Source organism: Nipponia nippon, unplaced genomic scaffold (assembly GCF_047370975.1).
Source record: "Nipponia nippon isolate SJK-2023a ecotype South Korea unplaced genomic scaffold, ASM4737097v1 scaffold_16, whole genome shotgun sequence".
Taxonomy (NCBI): Eukaryota; Metazoa; Chordata; class Aves; order Pelecaniformes; family Threskiornithidae; genus Nipponia; species Nipponia nippon.
The window spans coordinates 1715767-1733987 of NW_028262332.1; the positions used below are offsets into that span (position 1 = coordinate 1715767).

An 18221-nucleotide genomic window follows, 5' to 3' on the forward strand; every position below is an offset into this window, starting at 1 on the left:
CTGCCAGGGGATGCAACTCCCCGAGAGCTTCCCCCTGACTGCAAGCACCAGGAGACCTCGTGCCTGGAGAGCAGCGATGCGCGATCGGCGGGGCAGGGGGATTTATTGGTTGGTTTGTGGGTGGCGGGAAGGCACGAGAGCTGCCTAGAAGAAAAGCCAAATCACAGATGCATTCAGGCCAAGCTCCCACTCCTGGAAGAGCCTTGTGCATTTTATTTACAAAAGCTCCATGCAGGCTAGCTGCACGTGGCGGGGGCTGAGGGAGGAGATGAGCTGGGGGAAGCCAAGGGGCAGCGCTGAAGGGTGCCAGGGAACACTCGACCTCCTACCCCTCGCTCCCGGTGAGTGCAGCTGAACGTGGTGCAACAGAAACCCTGCACTGGGATTTATCCCCCCGGAACAACGCGAGTGCGAACGCAGAACATTCACTGGTGTCCAGAATTTCACCCTAAGCCAGCTAGAAACATGGGAGCCTGCTGGGCGACTGCTGGGCCAGGACTGTCCTGTGAATGGCAACCTGATGGGAAACACGCTGGGGCGGATTGTCCCGGCACAGCTGCCAGGCCCAGCCAGTCCCTTCAGCAGACACTTTACGAGATACGAGGTTGAGCACGCGTAGCTGGGTATCTAGGCTTCTACAAGAGGAGACTGCAATTAAATGTTTCTCTGTGTTAGTTGCTGGCCTCTCATCCCATAGTATTTTCCCTGGGAGTAAATAAGAGCTAGCGTAGATGTGGCAGATGCCACCATACTTGGAAGGGAGGAGAAATCCCACAACACTGCTAGAAGAAAAGTAACTCATGAGTGGGCTTGGGTTTTTTTTCTTAAAACACAATTTCCAACTGCACTGCAAGTGTTGAGAACAGCACCTGTAATTTCTCCATTCCTTAGACCCAGGGGCCAGGGTGCCCGTTCAAAACCCAGAACACATTTGCAAAACCTCAGTTTAAAGAATAAACAACAAATAAGAAACTCCCCACAGCCTAAGTTAGAACAAGACGATCCTACACTGAAATAGCCGCCCTCGTATCATCTCAGGTGAGACACAGCAAGAACTTGAACAGGAGATGCCTACGTGGATTGGAAACACCCCGTTCATGAGACCGCTCAAGAGGCTAGGACAGGAGATGGTACATGGAAAAGAAAAATTTCCCTGGCCTTTAACATCTACTGTGAGCGAATACGAAGGGGATGCGGACCTCCACGTTCAGAGACCACCGTTACAGAGGCAGGAGAAGCAGGGTACCATCTTCCTGTACCTCTGACAGCTCGTTTTTCTTTCTTTACATGCAAGTCAATATTGAAGCCACAGACTCCTGGAAAATGGAAGGTAAGAAGGGTATTAACAGAGGCTGAACACCACCCCATACCTGAGGGGTTGTGTGGCTACCTGCAGATGTTTAAAACAGACTGGAGAAAACCTGTGAGCCTAACTTGGAAGGGAGGGTGGAAGCAGATGGATCATCTCCAAATTACAGCAGAAAGCAGTATCTGCAGTATAAAAATAAAGTCCTAACAAGTGGAAAAACATCACCCGAGATGTGACTCCAGCCAAACCCCGGCAAATGCAGGTACTTCAAAACCACCTCAACCCAAGACCAGCCACTGATGCCAGCTGCCGTAACGCATGCTGAAATAGCTGACTCCTTTTTTTTTCTTTAATATAAAAACCCCAAGTCTTGGTTCAAAGCCATCAACGCCTCCATTCCAGTTCATCAGCCGCACCTCTGAGCTACTCCGCCGTCCACAACTTGAAGGTTCTGTCATAGGAGCAGGTCGCTATCAGCTGGCCGTCGAGGGAGATGTCCAGTCCCATCACCTTGCCCTCATGCCCAGCCAGCGTTTTCAAAGGGGACCAGCCGGGGTGAGTCCAGATCTTTGCGGTGTTGTCGTAAGCGCCTGTCAGCAGGAAGTTACCGTGATTGGCTGCAGTGGAGGATGAGAAAAAGGGAGAAGTCAGATTTGCAAATAAAAACATGACAGATCATCTCTGCTAACCAGTACAGGCCTTCTTGACCTGAAGATGTGGTTTTGAGTTGCCCCACCCCTGCCCCCTCAGCTCAGGGACAAGGAACATCAGACAGGAGGCACTTACGTTCAAATTTCACCCCGGTCACCAGGTTCTGATGGGCAGGAATGGTGTAGATGCACTTCCTCTGGCGGAGGTCCCACACCTTGCAAGTATTGTCACCACTACCAGTTGCGACGTGGTATCTGCCAAAGGGTGGAGGAAGAATGTGTTGGAAGCTGGGGTTTGTACTCTGAGCTCCCAGGTAAACCATGCAAGCTCCTTTCCTACCCGTTTGGGGAGAAGTTAACCCCGTAGATCTCCTTCAGGTGGCCTTCTAGAAACATGATACAGCGTCCCGTGCGCAAGTCCCACACCCGGCCAAAAGCATCCAGACCGCTGGGAAGAGAGAAGCCAAGTCTCTCATCAGAGACTTCAGCAACTGCCAGAGCGCGCTCAGCCGCACCAGCAGAAATCGCTGGGGCGCTTGGCATCAGACAGCAACAAAACCTTGATCATATTTCACGTCCAGTCCTGACGCAAAGCAAACTCACCCAGTCCCAGCGAGAGAGCCATCCGTGTGAAAGGCAATGTCATAGACCCCTTTGCTGTGCCCCTCCTGATGGAGAATCTCTTCCTGAGCTTCCAAGTCCCACAAGCGCCACGAGTGATCATAGCTGTAAAAACAGTGTTTGTCTAACTAACTGTACCTCCAAGGAGAATAACAGGATATTTCACTAACTCTTGGGCATTTTATTTCCAGCTGGAGACCAACAGCATCTCAGATGACGGGCAGGGAAAGAAATGCCAATGACTTGCCGTTATTTGCACTTCACAGCCCAGCCGTTGTCAAGAATGGCCAACCCTTGCCCATGCTGGGCTCCTCTGCAGACAAGCAGTGGTACCCACGGGCTACCAGCTAGGCAGCTAACAGTAACGTCTTAAAGCAAATAACCGAATCTCCATACCAGGTAGTGCCCAGGAACCTCCCAGATGGGTGCCACATCACACGTGCCACTCTCATGCTGTGTCCTTCAATATCTGCCACCGGTTCATCACTGAAAAACAGAAGCAAAAATCGTCAGACGCTGGTCAGAGGCTCTAGCCAGGCCTTTGCAAACATTATGATCACAGCAAGACAGCTGCTAATTAAAGGCAAGCCAGACAGGAAAATCAGAGTTTTAACTAATGACTCTGAATTCTGCCTTTTGTTCACACAGCCAAAGCTCTGAGTGAAACCCTTTTATCCACATTCATGTTGGTTATAAAGTTCTCCTGGGGTAATTTCCTGAAAGTTAACAAGGCCCTTGTTAATAGCACTTTGAAAGCAGTTAACAGCAGAAACAAAACGCGGGCTCCCTGGGCAGCAGGGAGTTTTACCGTGACTACGCAGAACATCCCAAACTACAGCAAATCCAGCGGGTCTGAGGAATCACAGGGCAGGCAGGACAGAGTGAATATTTATTCTCCCAGAATTACAGGCAGCAGGCCAGCAGCCTTCACCAGAAGGCCTGAACAGCATTTAGAGTTTCTTCCCAACAGACCAACTAAAAAGACGTGGTCACATGAGACTAATAACCAACCTGTCCCTTGGCACAGGTATGCTTCTGCAATTCGAAACAGTGGCTTTCAGCTACGGATAAACAACTGAGGATCTCAGAGCTGCCTGCCTCTTCCTCAGTGGCACTGCAGGGCTCCACTTTTCAAGCACAGCAGATGCTAGGGCTCGGTATCTACACCATTCTCTTCTTCACAGGCTTGAGACAGATGCTGTGCATCTTCCAAAACTACACTGTGCAATGACAGCCACTTGCTTTTATTACTGGGTGAAGCTATGGTATGTGGTCCTGTATTTGGTTAGTCCCTCTCTGAATACTGGTGCTTCCCAATAACTCCAAAATTCATTTCTTAGTATCCAAGAGGGGAAGTTTTCTTCTAAAGAAAAGGTTAGAATGAAACAATCTCCAAATCTTCCATCCATCACCCAAAGCAGTTTACCAATGCCCAGCAGCAATTCTGACGTGATTCTTTTCAGATGATTTCCCCTCACCTTGATTCCCCTAATCAGGGTGATCTCTTTTCCTGCTGAAGGAGGTGGCACATACTGAGGCCAGGAATTGCACTGGTATAACTACAAGAAAAGGTTGTATTTGCAGGAGGATGGTAAACGTCCAATGCTTAATAACACAAAATAAACCCCAAACCAACAATGCTGCAGCTGTGCACGTCTGGTAGCATTCTGACCTTTCAAGGCTCCAGAGTTTGACAGACCCATCAGCCGCACACGAGGCCAGGTTAACGTCCTTCTTGTCTAGGGAGACGGTGGATTTGGGATGGAAGACTATTGCTCCTACGTTGGTGTTATGTCCTTAAGAGAAAGGAAAACCAAAATTCATAATCTGCCACGTGATCTTGGCCAGTTCTTCAGAAAAACGGCATTTCCTTGTTACTAATTAGTCAGGCACCCATGAACACTTTACTCTGTCCTCCCATGTTGGGTGAAGGTGCATTGTAACCACCAGACACATCTGTCCTGCAAACAGCTAAACTGCAACTCCGGTAGCACCCACTTAAGAGTATCAAACGCCAAGGTTTGTAACCCTCAAAATGCAGTGAAAATTCAACATATGAATCAAGAGATTTGTCCTCACGTTTGTATTTAGTCAAAGGTGTGACCACTGTTCAAAGAACGACTCACTGCTGTTAAGTGGCCTGGCCAAAAATGCTGATATTTGGCTCAAAACATCTCAAACCAGGTTATGAAACAAAACAAGAACATCGTTCAGAAACAGAAACAACAAACTCGGGTCTTGGCTCTAAGAGGAAGGCCATGACTTCCTCTTGATTATAAGACACGTGCCCATGCTCCGCAAGCCTGAGTGATGCTCTCAGAATAAAATCTGCCCAAAGAACGCTACATTTTGAGTCACAAGGTAATTCAGATATGGGAACTCAACCCAGAGAGGAACAAAAGAACCACGCAAAGAGTCTCAGTGAAAGCTGCTCTGTACCTCGTAAGGTGTGAACAAGGTTGCAGTCAGGCACAGACCAGAGCTTGCACAATCCGCTCCTGTTGAAGACAAGAAACAGATGTCAGTGTAGACAGGAACATCAAAGAAGAGATCAAACACAGAGCTGCAAAACCACCCTGGGGGTTCTGCAACGGCTAAAATACCAATACACTTTGGGCAACCAATCAGAGGGACTAAGGGACTCACATCCAAATCTCTGCTGAGCTCTGAAACGGGGTGAAGAGAGAGTTCAGAGTAGGAAGACAAAGCATTTCTGAACTCTCACGATTCACAGGCCTCCAATAACATCCCTCTCCTTCACTCCTGCTGCGCTCCCCTGGCCCCTAAAGCAAGTGCTGTAGAAGAAAACTTACCAACAGGCTGTAGCGAGGAGCTTGGAATTGGGGCTGAAGTGGCAGTAGGACAGTGGGCGATCGTCTCCAATCTGACTGCAGAAGTTATTCAAGGACTGTAACCAAATACAAAGAAAAAAATAAATGAGTAAAGTACAGATGACCTAGACTGAGGTGAAGGAGGCAAATGTAGGCAGGAGGAGGCAGAGGCCTTTGGAAAGTCACTGTCAAAGGGAGGACCTACCTGGGAGCCACTCCAGCTCCACGCAGGAGGGCCACCGAGCCAGCCTGACCCACGAGCCAGCCTGACCCATGTAAGCTAGCACGGCCCTGGGGCACAGCTGAACTCTCAACTGTGCCACCCGCGGTACCTGCCACCAATAACCCCACAGGCCTGCTTTATAACTAGCATTTTGACAGAGACCTCACTGTAGTTTTGGCCTCTTGCTACAACTCATCCAATGAATGCAACCAGACAGACTAGGGCAGGCAGTGCAGTGCGCTCAGGGGAGAAGCAAATCCTCTGGCAGCTAAAGCCTCTGGGTGTAAACAGGATTAGAGCGGCAGCACACTGTGTGCTTGAGCCATTCTGTTCAGTTAAGCTGGGAATCTGATTTAACATGCTCGAAAAGGGCGTCTCAGAGTCATCTAACACACGTTTTGCATTACTGTGTTGGTTATTCTTTCCCTTGGGTTTATGCACTAGTGACCATTGTACAGGAAGAGGAAAGTGAGCAGTCCCTTCCTAGCCAGCTAAAGCTGTGACAAAGCCAGGATTAAATTCCTTCAGCTTCACAGGCAAGTGGCAAGGCAATGCAGGGACGTCTCTTCGTCCCTCTGCCATGCAAGGAGACAACTAAAGCACATCTCTCTGAATCCCTGAAGAAAGCGTTAGAACATGCTTTATGCATATCATAGGGAAAGTGAGAAAAAGCAGAGCTTTCCAACAGGTGACAGGCACAGCACAGCAAACTACGTGCATCGGGAGGGCACCTCCGGGCAGCTGATCTCTTTGGAGACCAGCAAAAAGTTTTAAACGCAGGAGCTGAGCAGCTGCCAAACCTACTCGGAGGGATTTGTGTAGCTCCTGTCTCTGCGATGTCCTGGTTGCCTCCGGGATCTCTTTGAGCAGCCGGGCTTCTTCTAGCCGCTTCACTGCCCTGTGAAGAGGGAAGGTGGAGTAACAAGTCCCTATATTTTCCCTGCCCTGCTCCTGGACACAGGCCTTTCCCCCTTCTTCCCCCAAACCGGGCTAATGCTACCGTCAGTCACTGAGACCTCAAGCTCTGAGCTCACTGGACTTGTCTACCAGCGTGTGTTCCCCATTCCTTTCATCTCAAATTTCCTGCACTACCTGCAGTGGGATTAGCAACTGGATTTTACAAAAGGTTGCATCTCCCTCCTTCATTTGTGCCGTTGTTCCTTACCTGGGGAGCGAGTAGTTAGCAAGCCACAGCCTTGCTGTTTTCAGACTGCGTGGTCCTTCGTGGTACCAGGTTTGCTGATACTGTAAGAAAAAGAACAAAACTGAAGAAAAAGCTGATGTGATACTGCTCTTCCTTGCAGTTACCTTAGATGACCTCCTCTTAGTACGTAAGTGCCACCACAGCATCTGCTCTTAAATCTTGCTGTGCAAAGGCCTCTTTTTAAGGGCATTTTGCATAACTATAAGCCCTAGAAAAAGGGATTAAGAATCACAGAGTCACAGAATCGTTTAGGTTGGAAAAGACCTTTAAGATCATCAAGTCCAACCGTTAAGAGAGACAAGGCAAACTCTCTGCCCTGCAGATCAGATCCTGAGGTGCTGCCGTTTCACTCAAGAATATTCCAATTGAACACTAACTCGTTTTCACTTAATGGCGTACAGCTCCCTCCTTCCCTACACATCACCCAGTAAAAAGAAAGCCCAGAGCTGCAGAAATTGTCCTTACTTCTTACAGCAACCCCCAAAAATAATAAGGAAAAAATGGACTCAGAAAAGAGAAAGAGAAGCAAAAAGAAAGAAGAATCAAAGGCAGAAACAGGAATATATTTTTTTCTTCCCGAGTATGAAGATGAACAACAATAAAGGACTCGCTATACTAAGTAACAGTCCAAACATCTAATCTCCGGGTTTATATGCTGTACGCAGCATGGAATTTGGCCTGCAGTACAAGATTTAACGCTCCTGATTTAGACAATACATTGCCACAGTTGTGCTACAACAGGCAACAGAGAAGGAGCACGAAGGGCTGACGTGAGAATCCACAGACTGACCAACACCAGGAGTCCCGGACATAGAAGGGACCGTCAAAATAAGGCATCTGAAAGGGTATCTCCCTCAGCACTGAGAGAACAAGAGAGACCATTACCTCTTCTTTGGATTTTTTAGACCTGTCGTCATCTTTCCTGGTCTTTTTTAATGCATCTGTGCCAACCACCGAAAGGATATTTCTTAATCTGGAAAGAAACACGTTAAGTTGTACTCACTCACAAGGAATTCTCAGCTAACCCGACAAATAACCATTGCCTGCCATTCTTTCTTCCTCGGCATTCTTGCCGCATTGCGATGAAGCATTACTGACTGCCGGCACTCACTGCACCCCAACTACAAGGAAAATGTCAGGAATTTGATAAACTGAGAGTTCCCCGTTTGCAACACTTGGGGAAGACACAGCACCTCTCCCTCCTTTCTGCAGGACCTTCTCCAAAGAGCGTGATGGGCTCCCCGAGTGCTCGCAGACAGGCTTTCACTTCGGAGTCGTCAGTGGACACGTTGATCTGCCGGGCTCTCTTCCTGCGCTCAAACTCAGCCAGCACTTCCGCCTGCCGCTCGCTCATGTGGTCTTCGAGATCAAAGACCTCACCTGAACAAAAAAATGAAGCCATCGGATTGAAAACAACGGCTGGACAGGAGATCCCTCTCAAACGGGAAGCTCCGAACAAAGAGCCAACAGTCCAGGCAACGGTCTCATGGTTTCGGTTTTAAATTATACTCCGAAGTTGATCAGAGACTTGTAAAAGTGTCACATTCCACAGCAAGAGGGGGAAAAAAAGGTGGTTAAACATTCTCACCGCTGCTTATGTTGATGTTGCCAGCCTCGATCGCAGCTTTCATCCCTTCTTTTCCCAGCAGCCCCGATTCTCCTTTTGCCAGACGCTCCCTTTCCTTCTCTTCCAAACTGCCATAAAAGATGGGCGCTCTCTTGGGCGGAGGAGCATCGCTCTCCTCTGCGGGCTTGCTCTTTGTGGCCTGGAAGGTAAAGACAGAATTTTAAGTGTGTTTTGGCTACAAAGGAGACAACAATCAGCTTGTTTGTGTGAGAAAGCACTGCTCTGCTACAGAAAGTTAGCATGCACATCGCAAAGAGACCCTGAAATTGTACGTAAGCTGTCAATCTTGGACAACGAGGCTATGCCCCAAGCACGAAGATCAAAAGTAAAACGCCACGTTAAATAATTTGCTTAAATTAGACTGTGTTGTCTTTTGATTCTTTATTCTCTGCTTGGACCTTGGCTTTAAGGCTCTGGTTTGGGGTTTTTTTGTTTTGTTTTGTTTTGTTTTAAACTTTAGAAGAGGAAGCTTTTCCTAATCTTGCTGATCAAGCCCCAGAAAAGGCACGAGCGACGCCGGCTGCCAGCTCCCGGTGCCCTCGCTGGAAAGCAGAGGGAGATGAAACGTGAACGGCTCCTTCCTCCCAGAAGAGAAGCGTTACAACAAACCTCCCCAAAAAAAAGCAACGGATTCTGTAAAACCGCATGAAAACGCGCCAGTGCTCGCTCCGGTCGCGGGCCCCTGAAGAGCTCCGGCGTCAGCGCGGGGGTGCTTCCCCGCACCGGGGCCTCCCCGCACCGGGGCCTCCCCGCCTCGGCAATCCCCACACGGCCCAGGAGCAAAGGCGAGCCCCCGGCTCGGCCTGCGGCCTCTCCCCGCTCCTCCGGGCCCGCGGGTCGGTACCGCTCGCGGGCGGGGAACGGGCCCGGAGCCGCCCCCCTCTCCCCGCCAGACGCCCACCTCCGCAGGCGCGGGGGCCCGCACGGGGGGCCGGGCGCCGCCGCGGGCCGCCGGAGCCCGCACGGAGGCCATGGCGGAGGCAGCGGGAGACGAGACGAGACGAACCGCAAGACCCCGCGCACGGGCCCCGACGCCTCACAAACCACTTCCGGGGGACGCGGGGCACGCCGGGAGGCGCGGCGGCCGGGCGGGGCGGGGCGGGGCGGGGAGCGCGGGGCACGCCGGGAGGCGCAGTGTTCGCTAGCGGCGGGAGGCGCGGGGCACGCCGGGAGGTGTGGCTCCGCCAGCGGGGCACGCCGGGAGGAGCGGCCCGGGGAGCGGGGCACGCCGGGAGGCGCGGTGCCGGTCAGTGGCGGGAGGCGCGGGGCACGCCGGGAGCAGCGGCCTGGGCGCGCTCGGCCCTCGCCGGCGGCGGCTGAGGCGGAGGCGGGTCGCGATGCTGCGGCGGAAGCCGACGCGGCTGGAGCTGAAGCTGGACGACATCGAGGAGTTCGAGAGCATCCGGAAGGACCTGGAGGTGCGAGCGGGGCCGGCCGCGGCCGCCCCCGGCGGGTCTGCCTCCCGCCCCGGGCCGGGAGCGCCCTGACGCCGCCCCTTTGCCCCGCAGAGCCGCAAGAAGCAGCGGGAGGACGCGGAGGTGGCGGCGGCCGGTGAGGAGGCGGCGGCGGCGGCGGCCATCGCGCTGGGAGCCGACCACAAGAGCCGGGAGCAGATCATCAACGACCGCATCGGCTACAAACCGCAGCCCAAGGCCGGCGGCCGCGCCGCCCACTTCGGCACCTTCGAGTTCTAGCGGCGGGGCCGGGCCGGCAGCGCCGGCCGAGCGGGACGGGCCCCTCCCGCCCCCCTCCCCCCCTCCCCCCCTTCCCCCCTTTGTGCTCTTTCGTTGTGGGTTTTTTTTTTTTAAGTTTGCCTGGTTAACACGCCTGTGAATGCCCCTTGGCCAAGTGTTTTGTTTTAAATAAATATGCCTTTTTTAAAAAAAAAAAAATCACACAAGCTGCTTCAAATGGCTGTAGGGACCACGCAGGCTGGGAGGGAAACACCAAGACCACCGGTGTTTCCTTCCCCTGTGTGCGGCCCGATACAGCAAGGAGGTAAAACGCTGCCTCTGCGGCAGGAGCTTTTGGGGATCTTTTGATTTAGTAACCGTAAAAATGGAGCCAGGGGAATTGTGTTCATTTACACCTTCACCCCTACAAGTCGGTGACCCGCTAAGGAGGAGAGGCCGGAGAGCGTCTGATCGCTGCTTTGCAAGCCTGCGTGAATAAAGGCGGCGGGCGTCACCGCTCCGGGGGCAGCAGGCAGTGCTTCTAGACGCTGCGCTGTTGTTTTCTGAGGTCAGGAAGGAAGCCCCCCTCGTCTGTTAAAATCAGCTGGTGCCAAGCGAATTTCACTTGGCTGCGTGGCTGCTTCTCGGAGCCGCAGCTGGGATGTGGACTGAGCCCTCAGCAGGGAGCGGCTGCAAACCGGGATGCAGTGGAACGTACTGGGCACAGGGACGCGGAACAATATCCCGTATTTCCTGATTAAGCAGCTTTTCCTTTACACTTAACCCGTGTCACTTCCATTCAGCCCTGGGGAGCGCGTCACCCTGGCCGCGCTGGTTTGTCACCCCGTGAGGCTGTTTCAGGTAGCTGCCAGTGATGTTTCTTGCTTGATCAAAGGTCACCAAACTGTTTCCTTATAGATGGTGTCACATGAAAAGCAGAAAGGTGGATGATTTCTGACAGAGTAACCAGCACACGCCTGGATTTACAACAGCGGTTTGTACCAGCATCAGCTGGCTGGGCACATCATGACAGGGGAGATAATGCAGAGCCCCAAAAAAGGAGGAGTCTAGCATGCCGGTGGGTGACCTGAAGGAAGCAAATTATAGAAACTGAAGCAGCTTGTTGGTGTTTAAGAAACTCCATTCCCTCCAGCCTGGGGAGGGAGGCAGCACAGGGCACCAGCAGCCCCGGGGCCTGCGCCAGGACACCCGCAGGGAACTGGGAGCTGGGACTGGAGGCTCGCTCTGCTCCTGGCTGGGACTGTTTTCTACCATCTTCCAGCACAGCGATCAGTTACCTTTTTTCAGTGTCTCAAGCAATGCTCCAAACCAGACTTGTTAAATTCATGCTCCGTGTATTGTAGGTGCATCAAATTTCAGGTCACTGCTGGGGGAAATGTACAGGACTTAAAACTTTTCAAACTGCAAAGAGCCCCAGTCTGGCCTGGAGCAGAGCTGCTTTTCCAGTCTAACACCACATAAAATTATCAGGGATTGCTCTGCTATTTAAGGCCCTGCAGAGGGCCCTGGCCAGGCTGGGGCAATGGGCCCAGGCCACTGGGTGAGGGTCAGCAAGGCTCAGGGCCGGGTCCTGCACTTGGGGCACAACAACCCCAGGCACCGCTGCAGGCGTGGGGAGGAGCGGCTGGGAGCTGCCCGGCGGGAAAAGGCCTGGGGGCTAAATATGAGCCAGCAGTGTGCCCAGGTGGCCAAGAAGGCCAGTGGCATCCTGGCTTGTATCAGGAATAGTGTGGCCAGCAGGAGCAGGGCAGGGATCGTCCCCCTGTGCTGGGCACTGGTGAGGCCGCCCCTCGAATCCTGTGCTCAGCGCTGGGCCCCTCACCCCACGAAGGCCATGGAGGGGCTGGAGCGTGGCCAGAGCAGGGCAGCGAGGCTGGGGCAGGGGCTGGAGCACAAGGCTGGGGAGGAGCGGCTGGGGGAGCTGGGGGGGCTCAGCCTGGAGAAGAGGAGGCTGAGGGGAGCCCTCATCGCTCTCTGCAACTGCCTGAAAGGAGGCTGGAGCCGGGGGGGTCGGTCTCTTCTCCCCAGGAACAAGCGATGGGACGAGAGGGAACGGCCTCAGGCTGCGCCAGGGCAGGTTTAGGTTGGATATTAGGAAAAATTTCTTCACCTCAAGGGCTGTCAGGCCCTGGCCCAGGCTGCCCAGGGCAGGGGCTGAGTCCCCATCCCTGGGGGTACTTAAAAGACGGGGAGATGTGGTGCTTAGGGCCATGGTTTAGTGGTGGCCTTGGCAGTGCTGGGTTAACGGTTGGACTCGATGATCTTAAGGGTCTTTTCCAACCCAAACGATTCTGTGATTCTATTCAGGCATTCCCGGCATGCCCCAGGTCTGATAGGGAGATATCACAGCAGGTTCCAGACATCCTTTGGTTGCACAGGGTAAGAAAAACCAACCCAGCCCCTCATTTCTCTCCTATGGATGAACACAATCTGGAGTAGAACCCTGTGAGGGAGCCCAGTGCTCCTTGCTGTACACAGACACTGTCCATGCACCGGGGGAGGTCATCGTTACAGCTCCCTAAAACTCTCGTCCTTCAACTCCTCCCTCTGTAGGGGAAAGCAGATCTGGGAGGCACCGATTCCTCTTTCATCTCGGCTTTCCCCACACTCCGCAAAGCATAACGGGACTGAAACAAGCGGCGACCGGTGCATCGGTGACTTCCCACGTTCCCGCTCCAGCAGCTTGAGGGCTCATTGCTCATGGCTGGGCCCAGAGGACACTGCTCCTCGCTCCCACCCCCAGCCACCTGAGGACGGACACTCAGCCCCGGCTGCTCGCTTGCACCATCGCAGCAGGCGCAGAAGCATCGTGCCAGGGAAAAGCGGCTGGGGAAGGCCAGGCTGGAGCTGCCTGGCTGTGGGGCTTCTTGCTGGGAAAAGTGGGCGCTTACTCTCGGAGTCACTTTCTGAATGCTGCAGAGGCGCCAGCCCCCGCTTCAGCTGCAGTCTCTGCATTGAGGACTGTTTCCAAAACATGCATCCACCACAGTAAAATGCAATCTATTTTATTGGTTAATTATATACAGGAGATTCTTGATATTCACAGTAACATTAGACAAGTTACTTCCACAAAAAGCAAGAATAAAACCAAAAGTGACAGTCCACTGTAAACAAAACTAGAAATCCTGCTGGATTTGGTGGGACCGGCTCCAGACAAACTGAAAAGGCACTCAAAGAAAACCAACAAAAGCCAGCTGATGAACATAGCCCGGATACTTCGTGCACTTCTTCCAAGATGATAATCCAGAGGCACAGCGTGTGGAGACCAAACATCAGGGTACGAAGACAGACGCAGGACATCACATTCCAAGCACGCTACATGTGTGTTGACATACGAATTTAATTTACTCAAGTCTCATAATCATTAGAGTCCTCACCTCCCTCCAAGCACTACTTCATGCGAGGTCAGCGTATGAGGACGACTTTAAATACAGCCAGCAGAAAGGCTGGGCCTGCACCAAAAGCAGTCAGTGGAAGTCACCTGCAGGGAGGCCGGGTTTTGTTCAGACTCTGGCAAAGCAAACATAAACCCAGGCCAAGAACACGGCAGCCGGTGGCATCTGGTGGACCAGGGGCGGGCTGGGACGCAGGGAGGTAGGTGGCTTCTCTGGATTGTCAACACTGAACCAAAAGAAAGCACGGCCAAAGCTGGCAGGGAGGCGTGGACTGGAAACGTCCCTTTCTCAGTTGTGCCTCGCTGTATCAGCGAGCTCAGAAGCGGAGAGGACACAGCCCTCCATCTTCTTCCCTTAACCACCTTCCCTCCAGACCTTCCCTTGCGCGCCCCTCCCCAAAGCCCAGCCTGGGCTCGCACTCCTAACTCGGGTACTGCCCAGTGCTCAAACCGTCGTTCTTACAGCTGCTGGGAGGCAGCTGGGGTGCTTGCTAGACCCCTGCGAGACTTCTGCCCAGGCTCCTGCTCCTCAAGTGACCACTGCGAGGTCAGCGCCACCTCCCTCTCCGCACCTTCTCCTGCGCGAGCATGGGCAGGAGAGGACCCTTTGAAGACAGAGGTACTCATCCTCGGGGGGGAACAGTTTCAAGGGCACAGGCGTTACACGTAGAACGAGGCAGAAAAGCTAACAAGAGAACCGAATTTATATTGTAAAAGCCACAGCTGTTGCCTGATCTCCACGTCATTCATTTCTGATCACTTGAATCGGAGAATTCAAGTCTGGTCACTTGAATGCAAGGAAAGGTGGCTAAAAGGTGACAGCAAGATCAGGCCAAGCAGAGGTTCTATTTTAGAGAAAGACACAGCAAGAGGTATATGACATCAGATTAGTGTCATCACGCAAAACCACTCGTGACTAAACCCCATCATCAGACATCCCTGCAACGGCAACAACTCCATCTCGTTCAAGAGAAACCAATCAGAGCTGTGTTGGCAACGTCGGCCCTGAACGCCTTCAGGGATCGAGCCCCTGCGGCGTAAAGCTTTCAAAACATGAACAACCATCTCCAGCACTTAACTGCTTCAATTTTCTCTGACAAGCGCTACGATTTCCTCACAGCTCCCGCACAGGGATCGGAAGGGTCTCTCTTCCGCGCTCTCAGAGAGGCGTGATTGCTTAGAGGGCACAAAAGGTTTTTACCTTCATGACAGATGCAGAGAGTATGTCCTCCTGCAATCTGTTACAGACATAACTCCCTTCAAAGATCAGACTGGGGAAGAGCTTTTCCTGTCTCTCATCAGGAGGTGGCTAGAATTTTTCCATGAAAATAACTTTGCCTCTTTCATCCAGATGCGAATTTGCTACAGAAAGCAGCTCTTTAGAAACCTGAGCCTGCTTTTAACTCATCTCCTTTTATTCTGCACTTGCACCGCCCAAAGAAAACAAGATGTCCAAATAAATACCTGGTGTCAACCCACGGTTGACTTTAGTGGTGCAATTCAAGATCCTGGCAGCGGCAGCAACAGACTTCCCGCTGCCTTTCAAAGAGGGTGGCAGGGCGAGGGTGGCTCTCAGCTGCATCAGCACAGCGAAGAGCCCACATACGCAGGGATGGGCCTCGCCCTGTGAGGCTTACAGGCCAGAGAAATGGAATTCCTCTTCAAAGATCAGCTTTTCTTACGCAGCTACGGCTAACAGTGTGACTAGTAGCATCTTCGGAGAAAAAATTGCTACTGCATGTGCCCCGATACTTCCACCTCAAAAGGATTCCCTGTTCTCATGGCACATCCCAGACATCAGTCCCAGTCTGAAAGTGGTGCCTGTTTTTCAGTGCCCTTCTGAAAATCCCACCGTCTTCCCTTTCAGCCAGTTCCTGGCACAAACTGGGCATCCCAAGTAGAACGAAGACTCCAGTTTTGCACCAGACTCTGCACAACAGAGTCCCTACAACAAGAAGTCATTTAATAACAAAGCCCTAAACCAGAACTGCTCCCTAGAAAACCCAAAGCATGTTCTGGGCATCACGCGTACAGTAAGCTGCTTTTGCCCGTGTCACAGCCTGTCTTGCCTGTGAAACGTGTAGAACGGGAAGTTTACTGCGCTACAACACTTGCCCACCACTGGCACTGATAACTCTGGCACCTCCAAGCTAACATGGTCACAGCATGATTATTAAGACAAAAAGGAGTCGTCTGGGTCAGGAATACTTTTTAATCAGCCCAAGCGGCTCCAGATTTCACCTGAGAAGAGACGGAAGGCTGCTGTAGTCCTGTCTTTTCTTTCTTCTCTTCCCCAAATCTCTCCTTTACAGGAACATGGTTGTTTTACTTCCTTCATCTCAATCAAGGAATGCCCTCTTCAGTCATCTTAACCTTTAGTGTAATGAAATCATTATTTAGCTCTTGCCTCATTTATGGAACTAGTTTTAGTAAACCAAAAGCCTAGCTCTAGATCCATCCAGGTGCAATTCAACATGAAGTAAATGCGGGTTCGATGGTTTATTTAAAAATCTTTCTGCCCTGTAAATACGCAATTCTTGTCCTGCGTCTACTCTGTGTATTTCCACAATTTGGAAGTGAAAGCAGCCAAACCCCAATGTTATCACTTGCTGGATACATCAGAAGATTAACAACACTCGTCACACTCTGATGGCCTTGGAGGACAGACTCATCTAGCACGAGTCACATCCTTGCGTCAGAGTACTCCCTTGCCAGGACACACCTGAGCGTGCCTGATGTGCAGCACCAAGTCTTCCTCAGAGGCTGAGTCCTTCTGCAACAGAAGGTGTCATTGGCCCCAAAAGCCACAATGCCAGGGAGATCTCCTCCCCTGGCATTATGTACATCATGAAAAAAAGGAAAATTAAAATAGCCATTTGCACACGTAGGCTCCATTGGCAACTCTCATCTTTACCTACGGTTCATAAAACCCTCACAGATGAGCATTTAAACTTAAAAATAAAATGCTTTGATTTTTTTTTTTAAGAATAATTTCTACATTTCTGTCAGCCGACTAATTTCAATCATGGCATAATCTAAGAATAAAGCAAATCCTAGCCAAGAATGGCTACCACGGGACCCTCAAGAGTCAACCCTGCTGCCAGCCTGCAGCAAGGGGAGCAGCATACCCCAGCTCCTCGCATCCCTACACCCCAGCTAGGAACTTGTGGTGAACTCCAGTTGATTTTCTTTATATTGTTTCTCTTTCAGCTTCGGAATGATCCAGTCATCATGATGGCTGCACTTCAAGAGAGCAGTGGGGTTGAGAGGCTTCTGGGCAGCACCCAGCGTTAATGGCAGTGCTCCGTGATATCCACAACAACTGCCTTTTTCCAGCTGAAGAAGAAATAGCCCGTCCCCGCTCCGGCCGCCACAGCTATGCAGAGGTATCCGTTGTACGTCATGAAGATCAGCATGAGGAAATAACTGACCACGACTTGAATGATGTGCAATACAGTCTGCAGGAGGTGAGGGAAGCTCAGCATCTGCTGTCTGAGAACACAAAACCCCAAAGAGCAGTCAGCATCCATGAGACACAGGCAGGAAAATGCACATCCCCGAAGAGAAGACTTAGCTCTTAGGCTGACAGGATGCCAAGGTGGGCATGAAATGGCAGAGAAGATAACAAAGCAGGCTGGACATAGACTTCTGCATGCATCTGTCACTTGTAACTGTGTTTTTCCCCACCGAGCTGACTGATAACAAAGAAAGCATGGTACTTGCTGGGGGGACAAAACTTTTAGCTCAGAAACAGGCTTCTACAAGCTTATTTTACCCGCACACTCAATAAGCAGAATGGCTTCTTTTCTGAGTAGAGGCTTTGACTACCTATGAACAGAAGGATCCTAAGTATTTTCTGTCAGGGTCGCTGGCTGTAACACCCAAATTCTGTTCCTGGGAAATCCCCAAATGTGTTCGTTACTGCTCTGGGAAAAAAACAAGCTTATCTGACTCCTTGCTGCTTTCCTCCTTTTGTCCCCCATCCTAAAGGGTGGCCAAGTGACTCAAGCACAGTGTCCCCCAGTGTCAAGCAGCATCCCAATCTGGAGTCAATATACTTTGCAGAGGGTAATACTGGCTGCATAAAGTTTTCTTCCTGTCCCAGTTTTCACCTTTGTCAGCTGCTGAAGAAATGCGTCTTAGAATGAAGTGAAATTCTTACCCAACAGTTTTGTGCGTCTCCATCAAGATAGTGCCATTGGGACCTGGCACTGGCATGGAGTTGTAGCGAATGCTGACTTGGGATTTACGGAGCAGACACTCTCGGGCAATCTTAAGGCCTTCATAAAACATGGCCAGGAAGAAGACAGCCACAAAAGCACCAGCCATTTCTGACAAAAGAGGAAACATTATCGTATCTGTGCAACAAGACATTTGCTTCAAAACGTGTCAGAAGAGACACGGTGTGATTCAACAACCGCGTCACTGCACAGGCTATGGCTGGGCACTGTGTGCACACGTGTACAGCTGGTAAATGTGAATTTCATCCATAGACTAATTGGAATTTCACCCATGAAGTGAAACCAGCAATCGCTTTTGCTAGTAAGATCAGTCAAATTCTCGAACAATACAAACATCTCCCTTTTTCTTTCACCCCACAAGATGCCACTTAAACCAGACTCAATGCAGTGTGCCCGCATATTTTTGGCATAAATGGCAAAGTAATTC

At 51.5% G+C, this 18221-nt stretch overlaps 3 protein-coding genes across 16 annotated transcripts in view; 1 reads left to right on the forward strand and 2 right to left on the reverse strand.

The window, feature by feature from the left end:
• Positions 1 to 16: 16 nt before the first annotated feature.
• Positions 17 to 9539, reverse strand: PRPF4 (pre-mRNA splicing tri-snRNP complex factor PRPF4). Of its 3 annotated transcripts, XR_015703621.1 has the most exons (16): positions 9367 to 9539; positions 8427 to 8604; positions 8032 to 8218; positions 7724 to 7811; positions 6800 to 6879; positions 6439 to 6532; positions 5394 to 5488; positions 5020 to 5078; positions 4253 to 4376; positions 2977 to 3066; positions 2563 to 2685; positions 2300 to 2407; positions 2096 to 2214; positions 1726 to 1926; positions 1200 to 1316; positions 17 to 144 (listed from the first exon to the last, which is right to left on the reverse strand). XR_015703621.1 is itself a non-coding variant. In XM_087752519.1 (15 exons), exons 1-14 carry the CDS (start codon positions 9436 to 9438, stop codon positions 1733 to 1735), a joined length of 1611 nt encoding a protein of 536 aa, XP_087608645.1. In that variant the 5' UTR covers positions 9439 to 9539; the 3' UTR covers positions 173 to 1316; positions 1726 to 1732. The 3 variants fall into 3 exon arrangements, 2 of the variants coding, with proteins under 2 accessions (XP_087608645.1, XP_087608643.1); XM_087752519.1 differs by lacking the exon at positions 17 to 144 and having other exon boundaries at positions 173 to 1316; XM_087752517.1 differs by lacking the exon at positions 17 to 144 and having other exon boundaries at positions 173 to 1926; positions 9367 to 9538.
• Positions 9540 to 9632: 93 nt separating this feature from the next.
• CDC26 (cell division cycle 26) lies at positions 9633 to 10329 on the forward strand. The gene is made up of 2 exons (XM_087752525.1): positions 9633 to 9883; positions 9974 to 10329. The coding sequence occupies exons 1-2, from the start codon at positions 9803 to 9805 to the stop codon at positions 10157 to 10159; spliced, it is 267 nt and encodes an 88-aa protein (XP_087608651.1). The 5' UTR covers positions 9633 to 9802; the 3' UTR covers positions 10160 to 10329.
• A 2819-nt stretch (positions 10330 to 13148) lies between these two features.
• SLC31A1 (solute carrier family 31 member 1) overlaps positions 13149 to 18221 on the reverse strand; it is a 28084-nt gene continuing 23011 nt past the window's right edge. For all 12 annotated transcript variants that reach the window (XM_087752442.1, XM_087752444.1, XM_087752434.1 and 9 more), the window contains 2 exons: positions 17716 to 17884; positions 13149 to 17045 (listed from right to left, as the gene is read on the reverse strand). In XM_087752442.1, coding sequence (XP_087608568.1) covers positions 16844 to 17045; positions 17716 to 17884 — 371 coding nt within the window. In that variant the 3' untranslated portion in view covers positions 13149 to 16843. The remainder of the gene's footprint in view (positions 17046 to 17715; positions 17885 to 18221) is intronic.